Raw genomic sequence first — 18295 nt, 5'->3', positions numbered from 1 at the left:
ACACAAAATGCCCTGCAGTCTCCTCTAGTTCCCTTCTGCTTCCACTGTGATGGTGATCAGGTGGCAGAAAAGAGGGCAAGAAGATGCTAGGAATTATGCTCTTTTTTGATAATCTATAAGGCTTTATTGTTGGTATAGTAACATTTTCCAGTGTCCAACAAATGGACATATTACCAGATGAACTGAATTGTATTCATCTTGACAGTCTTACCATGAAAGAAACCAGAAAACAAAAAGAAGTTGCAGTTAAATGACAACACAGCTCACAGGTTCTCCTTTGAAAAGTAAATAAGAGGCAACAAGAAATATCATTTCACAAGATGGACTTCTTTTACTACAAGGCTCATGATAAATGTGGAAAAATATCACAATCACAGTAAGTACAACTTTAGGGCCAATACCTGTTACCTCCAGATGGGGAACTACAGCAATTCTACAAAGAACTCCATAAAACCTTCCAAATCAAATCAACATACATGTTGATATCTGGTGATTTCCATGCACAAGTGGGCATAGAGGAGGATGATTAGAAATGCTAGAAGGTATAGCTTGGGAGTAAACAAGTAAAAAACAAGAGAGGCCAAAGACTTGTAGAATATACAACCTCATACTTAAATTATAGATACCTTCTTTGAGAAAAGTGTTACAAGTGTTAGACATGGAGAGCATCAAACATAAGAAGAATAAAAGATTACATTCTGACAGGTAGGAAATGACTAATGTGGGAATCATCCCCTAATCAGCTACATACAGCTGACCACAAATTTGTTAAAGCAAAGACTAATAAAAACAGAAGAAATAATAACAATGAGAAAAAGATGGCATATAACTAAATGAACTCCAATCTGACAGCATTGCAAAAATAAATGTTATCCATCAAACTATATGAATACATTGTGCCAGATTTACAGAAGGAAATGAAAAAAAGCCATGTGATGGGAAAGCATGGGTGGGTTGTAATCTGCATAAAAGCAAGAGTACCCATACTGATGGAGTCAACTATTCACTGAAATTACTTACCAGTGAAATAATACCTTAGTGCTAAAACAGAGGAAAGTAAACATTTCAAGGATTTGCAGGAGTAATAAAAATGAGTTGGCTTAAGGTAAAAACAACACTTAAACACACATGAATCCTTTTCCAAAATTATGGTCTTAAAGAAATTATAATGGCACCTATCTTGTGTTACTTAGTTTATTCAAAAATTTCATGGCACAAATAAATGGAAAAGTAAGATTCACTTTTTGGCCAATTTCCTGAAATTCATTTATTATGATGAAGGTCAAACTTATTTTCATGTGCTTCCAGATAATTTAGTCTTTAAAAATAAGATTTTATTGATGTCTTATTTTTACATCTATCCAGCTACCTTTCTTCTCCTAAACCAAGAAAACTGTTCTTTACAATAAAGAATAAAGGGGGGGAGGAGGTGGAAGCAGTTCAGCTAAACAATACATCAATTAAGTCTGACAGCATACATATAGCATTCCATTTTCAAAGTCCCCCACTTCTGCAAAGAAGGGAGAAAGCAGTATTCTTTTTAGATAATCTAGTCTTAAAACATACCTGTTTCTCAAGGTCTAGACCTAAACCGTCTTGGGTAAGGTTATCCTGCTGTCCACCTGTTTTCTTTGCTATCATTTTCCTTAACAAATCAGAAGGCTTCATTTGTACAAGGTATTGACAAAGGAGGGACATCTGCCAAAGGAAAAACATAGGGGAGGTGAAGTATCAGTAGTACACCAAGGCTGCTCTCTGTTGGATATCTTTTAAGTTGTCCTCTCTATGAATAATATATTCAAGTTAATTTATAAGATTGGCATGCTCTAGTATTGTATTTGGCATTTTATTACTCTCCCTAGAAGTACCTCCTATACATACATGCATGCATACACATGGGGGTATGTGCATGTGTTGTCCACTGATTACTCCCCTTTACTTTTGTTAAAAGTCTTTGATATCTTAAAAAGAAATTTAGAAGTTCAGAGTTAGAAGAATGGGATTTTGCTATTTAAGGGCAAATGTTTGAATGGGCCAGAGGACCAAAACTTCGAGTTTTTATTTATACATTTACATGACGGTCTTATTTCTCCAGGGGGTAAAGAAGGTTCACTGAATCAGGTAATGGGTAGGCAATGCATAGGCAATGCTTAGGGTTGAATATATCATCACTAAATTCTTTTATTTGAAGACAGATTACCAACTGAGAGTTAACTATTAACATGGTTCTAGTTTGCACTTGCAAAGTTCAAAGGTAAAATAGTTAAGAATCAGAAGCAAGAATCCCAGCTAGTTATTTCCTATTGTTCCTTCCACGGGGGCAAACACCACTATCTGTCAATCACTGACAACTTAAAATTCACACAGACACTAAGTGTCACAAAATATTTATAAATTCAAGCAGAAGTATGTTCATTCTGAACTCAAAGAATCTCAAAATCTCAGATCTACCACTATAGAGAAATTTCAATTTGTTAAGCACTTTTCCACTCAGTTACTGCTTTGCCTGCAATGTGTAGAAAAACAAAACAGATGCATTCAAAGACAGGAAAATCAAATTCTTATGTCATGGCATATATAATTAACCAATACCGGATAACCAAATTTTAGCTGTTTTTAAAAAAACTGCTTAGTAGCCTAAGAAAAAGGCATAACAATGTGAGAAGCAATTTAAAGACATTCTAGGCTTTCAAAATCCCAAAAGTGAATCCTTAAACCAGGTCTGCACAACCAGCACCCCACCTTGGGCCTCCTGCAGCACACCAAAGGATTTCCTCTACCTACAAAGGATGTTTTCCTCTACATCTTTCTCAGCCAACCAAAATCCTTTGGTGGGCTGAAGGTTGTGCAGGCCTGCCTTAAACCAAAAATCAACCAATAATTAAACTTAATTTACCATAGAAAAATATTTTCATACCTGAAGATCACTGGCACTTGGAATATCTTCAGGTTTCCTGTCCAGAAATTTAGCAATAATCACTAGGCTGAGATGCTGTCTCACCTGCCTAAAAATCATAATTTAAAACTGCATTTACATTTATTTTTTAATAATATTTTTCATAACTATGCCCAAAGGGCTACAAAAATGCGCATACCCTTTGACCCAGCAATATCACTACTAGGACTGTATCCCCAAGAGAATAAAAATGGGAAAGGGTCCCACATGTACAAAAATATTTATAGCAGCACTCTTTGTAGTTGCCAAAAACTGGAAGTCAAGGGGATGCCCATCAATTGGGGAATGGCTGAATAAAATATGGTATATGAATGTAATGGAGTGCTATTGTGCCATAAGAAATGATGAACAAGAAGACTTCAGGGAGGCCTGGAAGGACTTATATGATCTGATGCTGAGTGAAAGGAGCAGAACCAGGAGAACTTTGTGCACAGCAACGACCACAGTATGCGAGAGTTTTTTCTGGTAGACTTGGAATTTCGTAATAACGCAAGAACTTATTAAAAAAAAAAATCTCAATGGTGGTTTTCTAAGGCAAAATGCCTTCCATACTCAGAGAAAGAAATATGGAAGTCATTCGCAGAATGTAGCAGATCATGTTTGTGTGTGTGTGTGTTTTTGTATATCATGTTTTAATTTCTTATATGATTTCTTCCATTTATTTTAGTTTGACTACATAGCATGACCATAGTGAAAACATACTCAATAGGAAAGTATACGTAGAACCTACACGGAATTGTATGCTGTTGTGGGGAGGGAGGGGGGTAGTGGGAGGTATGTGTGGGGGGGATAAAATCTTAATTTTATGGCAGTGATTGTAAAACATTAAAAAATAATAATAATAAAATTAAATTTAAAAAAAAATTTTTCATAAACAAAAAAGGAGATAAGAATTTTTTTTAAAAAGCATTTTTCTTAGTCCCTAATTTACTCCAATTTTAAAATGGATCCAAAATGTTCCAAGAGTTATACTCTAATACTATAAGCATCACTGATGTAAGAGGGGAAACATTTTACATGAATGTTTTATAAGGTCAAGAATGACTGTTAGAACCAGGGTCCAGGAAGCAAATAATGTAGGTTAATCAAGAGACTCAAGTTCTTGCTGCATCTATGTATTATCATAATAGAAAGAGAAGTTATTCTAATTTGCCACCCAGGGATGGCAAGAAGCAATAAAAAAAAGCAAAGAGCATTTTCAACAAGCATTAGTAAGCAACTACTCTGTGCTGAGTAGTTGAGCACTGAGCTCAGAGCTGAGTAACAAGTACAAAGAATAGAAAGATCTCTCCTCCTGAGAAGCTTATACTTTTCTAATGTCAATGCTATTAAAATCTTTTTTTTTTCTCTCCCCATAGTCTCAAATACCTTCCACGTGGTGTCCAGTTAGGGACAAACTGCACTAACCACAAAAGGTTGTGATGATGAGTGGACAGCTCACTTATTGCCATAGAGATTTCAGGCATCTGAAAAACAAAGATAAAGTAGAAGCACATTTCACGATGGTTACCATGCTTAAACAGCCCAAAGTCCATTCACACTGACTTTGTATGTGTTATTCCCAACCTTCTCCCTTCCAACCCCAAATCCCTACTTTTAAAACAAGTACATTATGAAAAAGCACGTAAAGATTTCAAGTAACTTATCACAGGAGATTTAGAGCTCTCTGCTGATCTTCAGAACTCCAGTTTAGTCCTGTGTTGTGATCACAGGCCAACCATATAAATACAACAAAATTCCACTTCCACACATGGCATTTATTGTGATACTGATTGATATACAATCTTCCTTCTCCAAATCAATTTGTGATCTTGAGAATGAAATAATCTTTAGTTCTGTAACTCCATACCTCGAAATTTCAAGATGCAAGCTCCCCAAAATTGCCTTCCCACATGAACATAAACAAATCTAAGGTGGAAATCACTTCTGAGTTTATAGATCTAGAGCAAGAGTTCTTTTCGGTGTTATAGATCAGGAGTGTCAAATTCAAATAGATTAAGGATCCCTATGGGCTGCATACTGACTTGGCTTTTAAAAATATATATTATATATGTTTTATTGTATTTTTATTTATTTTGAGGACTATTTCCCAATTACATTTTAATCTAATTTGGAATGCACTAGGGAGTGTTGTAGACTGCATGCTTGACATTTTCCTTGTAGATCACACCCTTTTGACAGTCTAGTGAAGCGTACAGATGTCTTCTCAAAATAATGTTTATAAATGTATAAAATACAGGATTATAAAGGAAACCATTTATGTTGAAATACAATAATCAAAATCTTATAAAAATTCAGGGGTTCCTTAACTTAAGAAGCCCTGATTAAGCATTACGGAAAAGACATAATTTTCCTACTTTTAACACATATTAAACAGATGCAGTCTTTCTTTATGTCTGATTCATCCCTCACTATGTTGGAAACACAACACATTTTTATTCTGCCTGCACCGTAAGTAAATCTCTGCTTTCATAACACTAAACTAGTATTATATTCTTTGACACCTTCATCTCTTACCTTTGTGTCCCAATCTCTAATGTTTTTCAACAGGTTTATCAGAAGACTCTGGAAGTCCACTAGTGCAGTCTGTTTCAAGTGCTTTTCCAAACTCATTTTTAAGAACATTAAAAGCAGCAAGATTATTTCTTGATCTGTGTAACCTTCTGGGTATACAGCTGTACATAAGCCTATAAACTTAGCACACAATCACAAAAATAAATGAAATTCACTTACTAAGGAAACATATTTTACCTACAAGTTTTTAAATACAGAAAAACGTCCTTGTTATCTCTGATGTGTTGAGGTTGGCAATGATTCAATAATTACAAAACAAGACAAAACCACCCCTGTCAATCCTTTCTCTAGCTTTCTAATCTTAACGATAAATCAAAGTTCTGTACTTGAATACAGGGCTGCAGGTAGATCCCCAAACAAAGCTGTGAGTGGTAAAAAATAGATTTCTGTTTAATCAACTCCTGACTTCAAAAGAGCTGATTAAAAAAGTCTTTTGAGAAAAAATAATGCAAAAGTTATGACCTAAAATGTTCTTGAGCATACTAATGACTTAGGCAAAAGCATCATTTATTATCACTGTTTTCTCCAGAAAGAGTATTTCTTCCATATGGACTCTGAAACTCAATGTAGACAAAAATGACCTTTTTTAAGTGATAAAGGCAAGTCTCTTACCTTAACTACATTTAAAATGTTAGTTTCTGGAAGACATGAAATAATAGTTTCTGCTATAGAATCTTCACTTTTTCTTTCTTCAGATATGCTTTGTACCTCAAAATTACTGAAAAATGAACAAAGAAATGTGAAATATACATAACATCCATTCAATGAAAGTTTTACTGCTCATTTTTTAGGACAAGGCAGTGCAAGGTGAGGCAAAAAAAGATAAGTAAAATAGGACCCCAGAAGAAAGGTTAGTCTAAAGAGGGAAGATAGTACAAGAAATGCAAAATTACAGTATAGTGCACCATAAAGGTAATGAGTGGCATAAACAAAAGATAAACGAAATTCAGAGGAAGGCAAAAGTACTAATGTCCAGAATGAAGAAAAGAGTTAACTCTATATTCTGCTCTAGGTAAATCACATTTGGAGAGCTGTCTACGGTTCTGGGGAAGAATCAGCACGCTGAAGTGTATCTGAGAGAACATCACGAATTCAAGAGGACTTAAGGCTATGTCACACATAGCTCAAGGAACTGGTAACGTTTAACTTGAAAAGAGAAGATCTGGTAGGACTGTCAAAACAATCAAGTATCCTAAGAGTAGTTATGTGGAATACATGGCCACAGAGAGAGAAACAAGTGGAATTTGCAAAAATCCAGGTTTTAGGCTTGTTCTAAGGAAAAATTGTCTAATAATTAGAGCTATTCAAAAGTAGAACAGATTGCCTAGGGAAAAGGACACCCCACTCACCGCCCCCCAAAACACACACATACAGAGGAGATTTTTTATCAGGAGAGGGACAGAAGCCTATCTGTTGGGGATAATCGTAGAAGGAATTATTGGCCACTAGAAATTGCAATCAGTAAGCATTCACTGAGTGCCTTTATTTAAGGTACTGTTCTTATAACGACCAAAAACAAAACAACGAACAGCCACATCCTGTCCATTAAGGAGGTTACAATCTACTTGGGAAGGGGAAAATATAAGCCCCCAAATAAGTAAATACAAAGTATATACAAAATTAATCCAAAGTAATTTCAGCAGGAGATAGTACTAACATGTTGGGAGAATCAGGAAGGCACTCCATAGGAAGGAGCACTTGAGCTGAAGCTAAAAAGGAGCTAAAGGACAGGGCAACAGCAGGGAGGGAATCAACATTTATTAAGCACCTGCTAAGTGCCAGTGCTGTGTAAAACATCTTAAAATAGTATCTCATTTGAACCCCACAAGAACTCTGAATATAGATGCTATATTATCCCCATTTTACAGATGAGGAAACTGAGGCAGACAGCAGTTAAGTGACTTTTGAGGGAATGGGAGGAGAAGAAATTTAAAATCATAGATCTAAAGGTAGAAGAGACCTCATAAGTCAGCCAATCCAATCCCCTCATTGTATAGATGGAGAAACTGAGGCCAAGGGAAGTTTGGTGACTGGTTACCCATAAGGTCAAGATTTCAAAGAAAGAGAATAGAGTATGAATTAGGGATTATGAACTGAGAATATAGAGAGGGGTGAGTAAATGGAGGTCATAATGAAGATGAGGAATAAGTTTAGGAGAAGAGAGGGAGACAGAAAATAAAAGGTTATTGTCTGAGAGACAAATTTCAGAGTTCTGAATCAGAGGTCAAACAATTATAAGTGATGATTCATAGATTGTAGATTTAGAGCTGGAAAGAACCTTAGGCAACATTTAGTCCATACTCTCCTTTGATAATTAAGCAAACTTAAGGCTCAGGGATGTTAAAATGACTTCCAACAAAGTGACAGAGGTGACAGGTCATCTTTATTTTATAGTGGCAGGTAGGTCAGGGACAGTGATACCAATTCATGTATGTGGCTGAGGTGAAATGAAAGTGAAAGTTGTGACATTTAATGAACTGAGAAACCGGGGTGTTTGAAGGGACATCAACCTGCATACTAAAACCTTAAAATATGAGGGTAAGAGTTGGGATGTAGAGGAAGACTATGAGACCAGTCTTGAGTTCTCTGAGAAAGGAGGGAGAATGACCTGGGGAGGGCAGAAAACATACCCCCGAGGTCTGGACAGGGCAATTAATAAAGATGAATGGAGTGAACCTCAAAGATGGTGAAACTGCTGAGTGACAACGGCAGGAAAGTCTAGAAGTGGCAATCAGTATGGCCTTTTCTCTTGGAGAGTTAAGTGTGTAGGAAACGTAAGAAACAATGTGTCTAGCACTGGAGAGGACAGCCAGGGATGCACTGTCTCAGGGACAGGCAGAACCTAGGTTTCTCTGATATAAGATGTAAAAACAGGAGAATAAGAAGTTTAATATTAGGGGAAGTTTATTAACAATAGAGTGAGAGTTTCTGAAGGCATAACAGAAGAAGGTGGGAGGGAATAGGATAGGGATTTAGGAAGGGCAGGGCTAAAGGAGATAAAGAAAAGGGAACTGAGATCCTTTGTAATGGTTAGAATCTGTGACTTGTGGTTGAAGCAATCAATGAAGAGTGACATGTCTTGAAGGATGGATAAGATATTGATAGGCAGGGACTGAGATGCAGCACTGATTTTAAAGTGAAAAGAGAACTATTCTTGAAATCAGGAGAGACCTACATTCTAATCTCATCCGTACATGACATTTACATTAAGTATATAACACTTATTAAGTATATGACTTTAGGCATGTCATTTAACCTCACCTAGCCACAGTTTCCTTATCTGTAAAATGAGGATAACATTTCCAATACCTAACTCTCAGGATCGTCAAAGGAAAACATTTTAAAACCTTGAGTCACTTAACTTTTACAAGCCGTAATTTCCTCTCCCATAAAAAAGGATGACTAGCCAACATCTAAGATCCCTTTTAGCTCTAAATCTATGATTCTCTGATTGTAAATGGGGAAACGTTCAATCAATCAATAAGTATTTATGAAATGGTTGCTATATGCCAATTACAGAAGCAATCCCTGCAACCAAGGAACTAACATTCCAAAGGGGAGACAATATACATGTAGACAAGTAGGTACCAGTACCTATCGAATAACCTTGTGAGGAAATATACTAGTGAGATGGGAGGGAGTAGGGGACTGATCAGGAAAGGAATCACAAATATAGCAGCACTTGAGCTGAGCTTTGAAAGAGAACCAGGGTTCCTTCCTTTGGGAAGTGTAGGTGACAAAAGAGTGCATTACAGAAGCAAGAGACAGCTAGAGCAAAGACAAAGGAAAGTTAAATGAAGCAGCAAGAAGGCCAGTTTAGCTAGACTGTAAAGAGCACAGCAGGAAATAATATGTAATGAGGTCAGAAAGAGAAAGAAAGAAAGAGAGAGAGAGAGAGTTGTCGTTGTTCAGACCTGTGTTTTAGAAAAGATCACTTTGGGGGCAGTCTGGATGGAATGGAATGGAATGGGAAACAGTTAGAGGCAAGGAGATTAATTAGGAGACTCCTTCTACACTCCAGGTGAGAGGTGAGGAGAGCTTAACTAGTTAGGTGGCTATGTGAGTGAACAGCATGAATGAAGGCAAGAAAATCAAAGTACATTCTAAGTAAATGGAAGCTAAGGTTCCAGTGGAAGTATGAGATTAAAAAGGGCCAGAATGTGGAAAACCTTGAAAGCTGGACTAATGAGCTGGAACTTTTAGCCTGTAAGGAAATGGAGAATCAGTAAGAGTTTTTGATCATAACTATGCTGTAAGAAAATTCATTGGGCACTTAATGTATATGATAAATTGGGAAGGAAAGATCCTGGACACAGGCAGAAAAGTCAGGACCAGAAACAAATTAGAAACCAGCTTGGCCATAAAAGGGAGAAAAACAGAATGGTAGTTAGAAAGCTGTTCGCAGGTTCCAGTGAAGGCCTTTTCTAAAAAAAGAAGTAAATCTGCACGTTTGTAAGAAAAAGGTATAAATATGAAAATTAATAGTAATAATAGCAGCTAGCATTTATATCTCACTCATTATGTGTCAGGTTCTGTGCTAATAAGCACTCTGCAAATATGATTTCATTTGATCTTCACTACAACCTTTGAGACAGGTACAATTATTATCCCATTTTCCAGATGAGGCAACTGAGGCAAAAAGAGGTTAAGCTGACTTGCCTAGGGTCAAAAAAGTAGTAAGGGTTTGAAGACATTGGCTCTCTAACACCAGACTCAGCACTCTATGGACTGTACTATCTTGCTGCCTTAAGATGCCAGCTAGAAATTCTACTTGAGAAAACACGAAGGTAAAAGGGAATAGGGTTAAAAGCAATAGTGTTAGATTAAGAAAATTTCTCATTTCTTTTGAGGCAGAAAGAAAACAGAGAAAGAGAGGTAAGTAGAGGCAAGATGGAGGAGCTCCCTTCTGGGAAGTCTTGGTTTTCTTAGTAAAGAGACCACTGTACTTGCTATGAGTTGAAAGATGGTAAAAGTGAGGATTTTAGAAGGTGAAGAAGATTTACACCACCACTACCTCCACCATCACAACTACCATAAACAATACTTTGGGAACAGCCACTAGCAGGGGTGAAGGCTAAGGAGTCTATAGGAGATAAAAACAGGACCACTGAGCAAGGTAGTAAGTACCTAACTGAAGTTAAACAGGGTTTGTTGCTGCACAGGTTATCTATCCATGACCTGTAATTTTCCACAGTGATACTCTGAGGGTCAGAAGGAGGAATGAAGAACACGGACAGTCAGAATGATCCATGTGTGGCCGTTATCAACTTGGGACTAAAGGGCCAAGAGAATCTAGAATGTTAATAAGGGCAGCATTAAAGTGGCTGAGCATGGCATCCAGCCTGAGTAGGATATCTAATATGGTTAAAGTAGTCCAAACTGGGTAAATTAGGTAGTGTCTTATGACTGCAGGTCCCCATAAGGGCAGGAGCTGATACAGTGAATGTTATTGAAAGAAGAGGTTAAAAGTTAGGAGACTGTAGTTGGAAACCTGTTGAGTTCAAAATAATTATCTTTCTATATAATGTTACTTTGAAACTGAATATACATAATTGATGCGAAGTTGTTAAACCTGCAGGGGACCAAATTATGGGTTAATTTTTATTGTGAAGTCTCTCCAATGTACTTACTAGTGTTACAGAGCACATGCAAAGGGTAGTGATCTAAACTTTTTAAAAGTTTACAGATTATAGTTACAGAGTATTACCATTAGAAGAGACTTCAGAGATCAATTTTATAATAAGGAAAACTAGGTCTAGAGGGGATGAATAAATTACCTAATGTCAGTTAGTTAGTGGCTAAAACTGTGCAAGACTCAACTTCTAATCCACTGTTCTTTTTACTGTATTACAATAACTCCAATAATTTGGTGCTCTGTGTCACTAGGTGAAAAATCTCTTCAACTGATAAGTTTAAACAATATAATTGCTTTCTTTATATCTATGTAACACATTTGCACATGAATGTATTTAAAAAGTCTCATTTAAATGGCAGCCAAATGTCTGATGTAAGGCAAGAAAACTTGGGAAATGGTATGGTTCTTTTCTCTGCTTCCAACCACCTTACTATTCATTTCTCCCACTCCTCTATACCTACAGTTCTTGCTTTCCATAAATTTGCATTATACAAATTCAACTTTATGTAGAGAGTTCTGAAAGAAATCCCCATTCCAAAAAACCCCATAGCACTGTGCTCTCCTCACTTCTGCCCCTCAGCTTGGTGCTCTGTAGCCTTCAAACCTCCCCCGACAAAAAATAAAAACAACACAACCATCCAAGTAAAAGCAGAATGGACTTGCTGTGAGATTACCACTACTTCCACAGGGGAAACCTACAGCATCAAGAAAGCACAGCTTTATTCTGCTCCAGTCAGCCCCCTGAGTGTGTGTCCCTGCCCCTATGTGTCATCTTGTCCTTTCTTGTATGTATCTGGCTCCCATGTGTTTTTCCTCTCAGTTTCAGCCAGGTTCCCTCCTGATATCCCCCTCCTCCTGATCTCAATTCTGTCTCCAGTCCTAATGCATCCTTGATCCATGTGCCAGTCCCTCCCCACCCTCAACCTCTCCCACCACAGGCGAGTGTGTCTCCCTCCCTTTCTCATGTCTGTCCTCAAATTACATGAAAATCGCTTTAAGAAGAATTCTTTAGGACAGTCCACTTACATAAAGCAAAAACTGTCCGTACTCAATCTACCAATGCTTGTTTCTCAACAGGAACTGCACTACCTGGACCCTTTCAAGTTCACTTGGTCCAAGCCCTCTTCTAGCCACAATCAACTTTCTAGACAAGAAAGACATAGCAAGATCAGCAACTTTAACATGACTTCTAATAAGAACTGAGCTCCTGATTATGTCATGATTCAGGAGTCTTGGCCTTCACTTCTAAATCCTGCACACAGTAGTAGACAAGAAAATTAGGGTGAAATACAATTTCCTAAACCACAATTTGAAAACTTAAAATCTTTCTTTAACACAGCTTAAAAAGTAGTCTTCCTGGGTCCAAACATCAGTGCTAGTAAACCATGCTAATATCTACAAGAAAACTTACAAAATATCTTCATTAAAGAGAGGTTGAAGATTCTGCACAGGAAATAAACACTTAAAACTAACTCCCAAGTTGACAAACACAGTTGCTATATCAGACAGTGATGGGATCCAAGGTGAAACTGATGAGTCACTAGTGACATCTAGAGAAAAGAAGGAACAAAGTATTAGTTCTATTATTGCAGAAACTTTTCCAAACTAGAAAGTATTTTTCTTAAGCTGTTCTCACAGTTCCAGTAAAATTTAACATGAGAAAACAAGATTTTATAGTAAATAAACTGAGTCTAGAGAACTTTAAAAGTGGCTGAAAGGCAGACTACCAATGTTTTATCTGGAAAATCTATGGTTCAATAGATGAATGACAGGAAGACAATCATTTGCTATCTGTTCAACCACATCTACTAATACCCAAGTAGCAGTAGTAGTAGTAGTAGTAGTAGCAGTAGTAGTAGTAGTAATAGTAGTAGTAGTAGTAGTAGTACTAGTAGTAGTACTAGTAGCAGTAGTAGTAGTAGCAGCAGCAGCAGCAATAGCAGTAGCAGTAACCACAGCAGTAATAATAGTAATTATTTTTAAGTCCAGTTAATCAATGTTTAACTAGACTTCGACATAATATTGCTCTTGAGCTCTACCTTTTACCATATTGAAGGTAAATCACCTTCTACAGACTTACATAATTCACAGGCAAACAAGAACGTGTTGCTACATGCAGAAGTCGTCTCTCAAAATTAGCAATTCCACCCTCTAAAAAAATTAAACTGGCCTACAACTGTTATCTTTATCACGGTGCATGATGCCAATCTGTTTCTCAGTGCAATACTGTTTGTTGCTGTTGACTACATCCCAATTAATTTTTAACTTCCAATTATACCAACACTTCTGGCAAAGCAACCCACAAGCTGGGAAATTACCCAATTAGAGCTGTCACTTAAATGATTTGGAAACTCTTTTCTCCTGTACAACTAGAACACACAGATACTCTTTTTAACTTTGATCAGAAACAGGTCATGAGCACCTCATTCCATTACTACACATTTTAAAATTACAGAAGCAATTTAAATCACTAAACATACTTAATCCCCTCCAGAGGCATCTGGTGGCACAGTGGATAAGGTGCTGGCCTAGAGTCAGAAAACTTCAGCTGAAGTCTTGCCTCAGACACTTACTAGCTACATGACACCCCTGAGCAAACTGCTTAATCTGTTTGCCTCCGCTTCCTCAAATGTAAAATGGAGGAAATAAGAACACCTACCTCACAGGGTTAAGGATCAAGTAAGATATTTTTAAAAAGGAACTTAACATAATGCCTAGCATATAGTAGGCACTGTATAAATTCTTACTCTCCCCCTCTCTCCTTTCTCCCTTCCCCTCAACTTAAGAGTCCCAAAGCAGGCAGCATCCAACAGCTCTATACTAAGAAAACAGAAAGAATATATCTACATACTTACCATTTCTAATTGTTATGTCTATCAACGTATTCAAAAGCTGTATAGAAACAATATAGTCTGTGTGAACAGACATCATCTGTCAAAAAAAATCATAATTTAATATTTTTACACAAAATTTAAAGGAAAGCACAACTGAAACCATGGAAATTTCATGTATTTGATAACAGGAGCTGAAAGGCAGTTATGCGTGAAAAAGCCAAAGGCAACAAACTGTACTAGTCTCAGCCATGGATGGTAACATTATCAGGTCACAATCTGATAAACAATTTTTAAGGCGCAAAGACGCAAAGAGTGAACATGGTACAAGGGATGCAAAAAGGGACTTGAAATGGCCAGAATGTCTTACATATAGGTGCTTAGAAGGGGAAAGTACAAAGTGGGAAAAGCAGCTGATCTGAAAAAGATTTGGGGGGGGGGGGGTTTAAAGGATTTCAAGTTTAACAATATGGCATTTTATTTTATTTTTTTTTGCACAGTCACCAGACTGGTGGACCAAAGGAATGCTACACATGGAGAGCATTTAGACTTAAATGGAGAGGTACCATCTAATTGAGCATGCATACACTTAGGTAAATCTGGAAGTAAGTGAATGGCTGGACCTTGAGTAGTTACTAAGTGCCACCCTGTGCTGTTTAATAGTTTTGTCAATGACTTGGAGATGACATGCATATCCCATATGCCAATGACAGGAAGGTGAGAGGGGAAGTTCTGTGAATAGATGGTAGAAATCAGGTTCCAGATCTGTATGGGCTTAAACTGACCAGCTGTGCAACCATGAGCAAGTTACTTCCCTTCTCTGGACCTCAGTTTCTTCATTTGTAAAACAAGGGGTTAGATGGATGATCTTTCAGTCTCTTTCTAAATCTAACAACTACAACTCTATGAGGCAGAGCAACAAGGACAAATGTCAAGTTTTTAAGCTTGAGGTTTTTAAAAATCTATTACTTAAGGACAGGGTAAAGGAGACCTGGCTTGCTGGCAGTGCATATGAAAAAAAGATCCAAGATTTTAGCTGATCACCAGCTGTTACTACTTCTTCTGCTGGTAGATCAGTTTAGGTTTTATCTATGCAATTAAGTATGATAATTATAGGTAGCATCAGGTTTTATATAACCCAATAGGGGTTAGGGAGGGTGAAACAGAAAGAAGATAAAATCTATTCAGACTATTCATGGTAATTTTAAGATCAGCAATGGGAGAGACTATTGGTCAAACTATATCTGGAACATTATATTCAATTCTTACTATATAGTATATATAGTCCTCTATAAGGAAGACACTGAAGAACCAGAGATTAACCAGGATGAGGAGTTCAGACAATATGTCAGAAGGAATAATGGAGGAAAATGGAGACAGAAGATTTAGAGAAGATGAAGAAGGGCCCGTTCCAATTCTAGAACTAGCAGTACTGTTTAGTAGAAGGTTTACTGAATTAGAGGATGAGATCAGGCGTTGGTCTTGGCTCTGCATGACACTGGCAGTCACTTCCCCTCTCATGGTCTCAGTTACTTCAGCTGTAAAATAAGGGCACTGGACTAGATAGTCTGATTTCCCTTATAACTCTTAAAACGTATACAGCATATAAATAATCCTAAAATGTTAAGAGTTTTAAGAGACCTTAGAGATCCTCTAGTGACTAGATAGAGACTATCCTACTCACCTGGAATAAAAGGAAACTGATGGTCACATAGTAAGTTACAGTCCTTTGTTGCTCAGTCATTTCAGTGGTGTCTGACTCTGTGACCCTATCTGGGATTTTCTTGGCAAAGATACTAGAGTGGTTGGCTATTTCCTTCTCCAAATAAGGAAATTGAAGCAAACAGCGTTGAAGTGACTTATCCAGTTAGTGTTTGAGGCCACATCTGAACTCAAGTCTTCCTGATTCCAGGCCCAGTACTCTATCCACTGCACCACATAGCTACCCAGTCAGGGGCAGAACTAGAACTCAGGTCTCCTGACTATCATGTCAGTACTCTTTTGACCATATCACACTCTTCATCCTATCACCCTTTCAATATCTCCAAGCTTGCTTCTATTTGACTGGGGAAGAAGCAAACTGTTCATGTCACAAAAACCCAGAGAGAAAACAATAATGTGGAGACTATGACGAGCAGTTCGCTTATGGCAATCATCCTCAATTCCTCACTCTCACTCCACGTATCTCATCAGTTGCCAGGTCTCTCTACTCACACTGCTTCAGCCTTACCTTGGGCCCTTGTCACCGCTCAGTCGGACAGCCTCCTCCCTGGTCTCCCTGCCTCCAGGCCCTCCTCCTCTCCAAACCACTTTCTATAGGGATGCCCAAGTGATACCTCTAAAGCACAAGTCTGACCATGTCACTCTCTTGCTCAATAAGCTCCAGTGACGTCTCTTAGGACCAAGCAGGGACTCCTCTACTGGGATTTTAAACCCTTTGCAGCCTACTTTCCTAGCCACGGTAAGCATTTAAAGAAGTGGCCTTCTTTCTTGTTGCTCCTCAGAAATAACATTCTATCTACCATCTCTGTGACTTTACCAGAGCTATTCCCCATACCTACACCCCACCCCTCTCAGTCTAAGCTCAGTCTAAGGACCACATGAGGGCTTTCCTAATCCTCTCAGCTAATAGCGCCCTCCCCCAAATTACCTTGTATTTACACTTGAATATACTTGTATGTATGCATGTATATTGTTTACACAAGTAGCCACTTGTCCTCTATGAAAATCTAAGTCCTTTTCAAGTAGGGAACATTTAATACTTTGGCCTTGTCTCCCTAGCCCCCAGCACAGCACCTGGCACATAGGAGCTAGTATGCTAAGTACTGGACTGTTTGTTACTTGCTGTTTTCTCTGAGACAACATAAGCTCCTTAACAGCAGGGACCACTGCATTTGTCTTAGTCTCCCAAGTGCCTAACAGGAGCTAGCACATGGCAGGTTGGCTGACTGAGGTTAGAACTTTTTACTCTGTAATGCCTTTCTAATGATCATTTAGTTCAAACAAATTTATCTAGACCTTACTGTGGCACATAAAAAGGGCAATAAGACATAATCTCGTAAGCATAATGCAAAAGAGGAGGCAAACACATTATTCCTCTCACCTGAAAAAGCCACTTTAATACAGGTATAGGACACTGGATGTAGTGATAGGCAGTGCTGAGATATCCTTGTGTTGTTAAAAAAATTTGCTGTGCTTTTTCTGATCTGCAAAACAAGGGAAAGCAGTATCAGTTACCATAATGTCCTATGGTAACATTTCAACTAGAAAAAAAAAGGTCCTCATTCTGGTTTAGCCAGTGCACACATAGTGATCTTTTCCTCTGTAGCTAGTTAACACCTATCACAAATCTTGTTCAAACACAATGTACCTTTGTTGGTTTAGGGTCTGCTCTGATTTGGTAATTAATAGTTATGTTCCAGGGGAGCAGTTGGAACTGACTGCTTGCCACAATGACCTAAGCTTCTAAGGAAAGCATCAGGAACAACCAATCCCCCTTAAAATGGCTTGGAGATGGAAGAGGAAGAGGGCTACACTTTATTCCCCAAGCATGTTCTATAAGGTTTTTCTTACCTACAGGTCTGTATCGCAGAGCAATTTGGGGGTCAGCCATTCTTCTCTCTCATCACTGCTAGCAAGGCCTTGTCTACCTAGCTTCCACTCTGGTGGAGTAATCTACATAGATTACCTCTTCTAGTTTAAAGCACACCTTCCTTCTCTAATTCAATTAAAGTTGTAAAGCTAAAAAAGCTCTTTTATGAAATTCGGGAACAAACTAAGATTGCAGAGTAAGATAGGTCCCTAATATAAGTAAGGAGGTTATCTTCTATTTAACTCTACTGAATCCCTACCCTGAATCTTCTTGTATGAGCTCTAGAGTTACCCCTCCAGTCTCTACTCAGTTACCTCAGGCTCTCTATCTGCTCAATCACATATCATGTGCATCCCTCTCCCCAGCTATCAGCTGGGCCTTGATTATCTACATGTTAGAGAGGCACAGTGGTCAGAGCAGGTGATGGTGGAAGCAGAGGATTGGACCTTGATTTTGCCACTTACAGGTCCCTCCACCTCTTTAGTCTTAGTCTTCATCTGTAAAATGAGAGAGCTGGACTGGAAAGATGATTTCTGCAAAGGTCCCTTACAACTCTCCGTTTTATCATCCTATGATGCCTGTCACCTTTCAGCTTCATAACTCCCCTGACAGCTGTTTCCATTTCTTAGTAAAGTGGATAACAGGTCACTCTCTACTCCCTTGAGGTATCTTTGGTTCACCTGCAGGTCAGCCTGAAGTTCTATCTA

At 38.0% G+C, this 18295-nt stretch overlaps 1 protein-coding gene across 3 annotated transcripts in view; it reads right to left on the bottom strand.

Annotated features, from left to right (window-relative positions):
• The window catches only part of SLF2 (SMC5-SMC6 complex localization factor 2), a 48899-nt gene that overhangs the window by 12253 nt on the left and 18351 nt on the right, over positions 1–18295 (bottom strand). For 2 of the 3 annotated variants that reach the window (XM_072620209.1, XM_072620202.1), the window contains exons 9-16: positions 17100–17202; positions 14021–14096; positions 12577–12715; positions 6143–6248; positions 5474–5650; positions 4325–4422; positions 2918–3005; positions 1567–1698 (exon numbers count right to left, since the gene is read on the bottom strand). In XM_072620209.1, the coding sequence (XP_072476310.1) occupies positions 1567–1698; positions 2918–3005; positions 4325–4422; positions 5474–5650; positions 6143–6248; positions 12577–12715; positions 14021–14096; positions 17100–17202 (919 nt within the window). The remainder of the gene's footprint in view (positions 1–1566; positions 1699–2917; positions 3006–4324; positions 4423–5473; positions 5651–6142; positions 6249–12576; positions 12716–14020; positions 14097–17099; positions 17203–18295) is intronic. The other variant, XM_072620219.1, reaches the window with a different exon arrangement.

This window comes from Notamacropus eugenii, chromosome 1 (genome assembly GCF_028372415.1).
Source record: "Notamacropus eugenii isolate mMacEug1 chromosome 1, mMacEug1.pri_v2, whole genome shotgun sequence".
Taxonomy (NCBI): Eukaryota; Metazoa; Chordata; class Mammalia; order Diprotodontia; family Macropodidae; genus Notamacropus; species Notamacropus eugenii.
The sequence above is the reverse complement of the archived record's forward strand: the minus strand, read 5'-3'. Positions and strand labels throughout refer to the sequence as shown.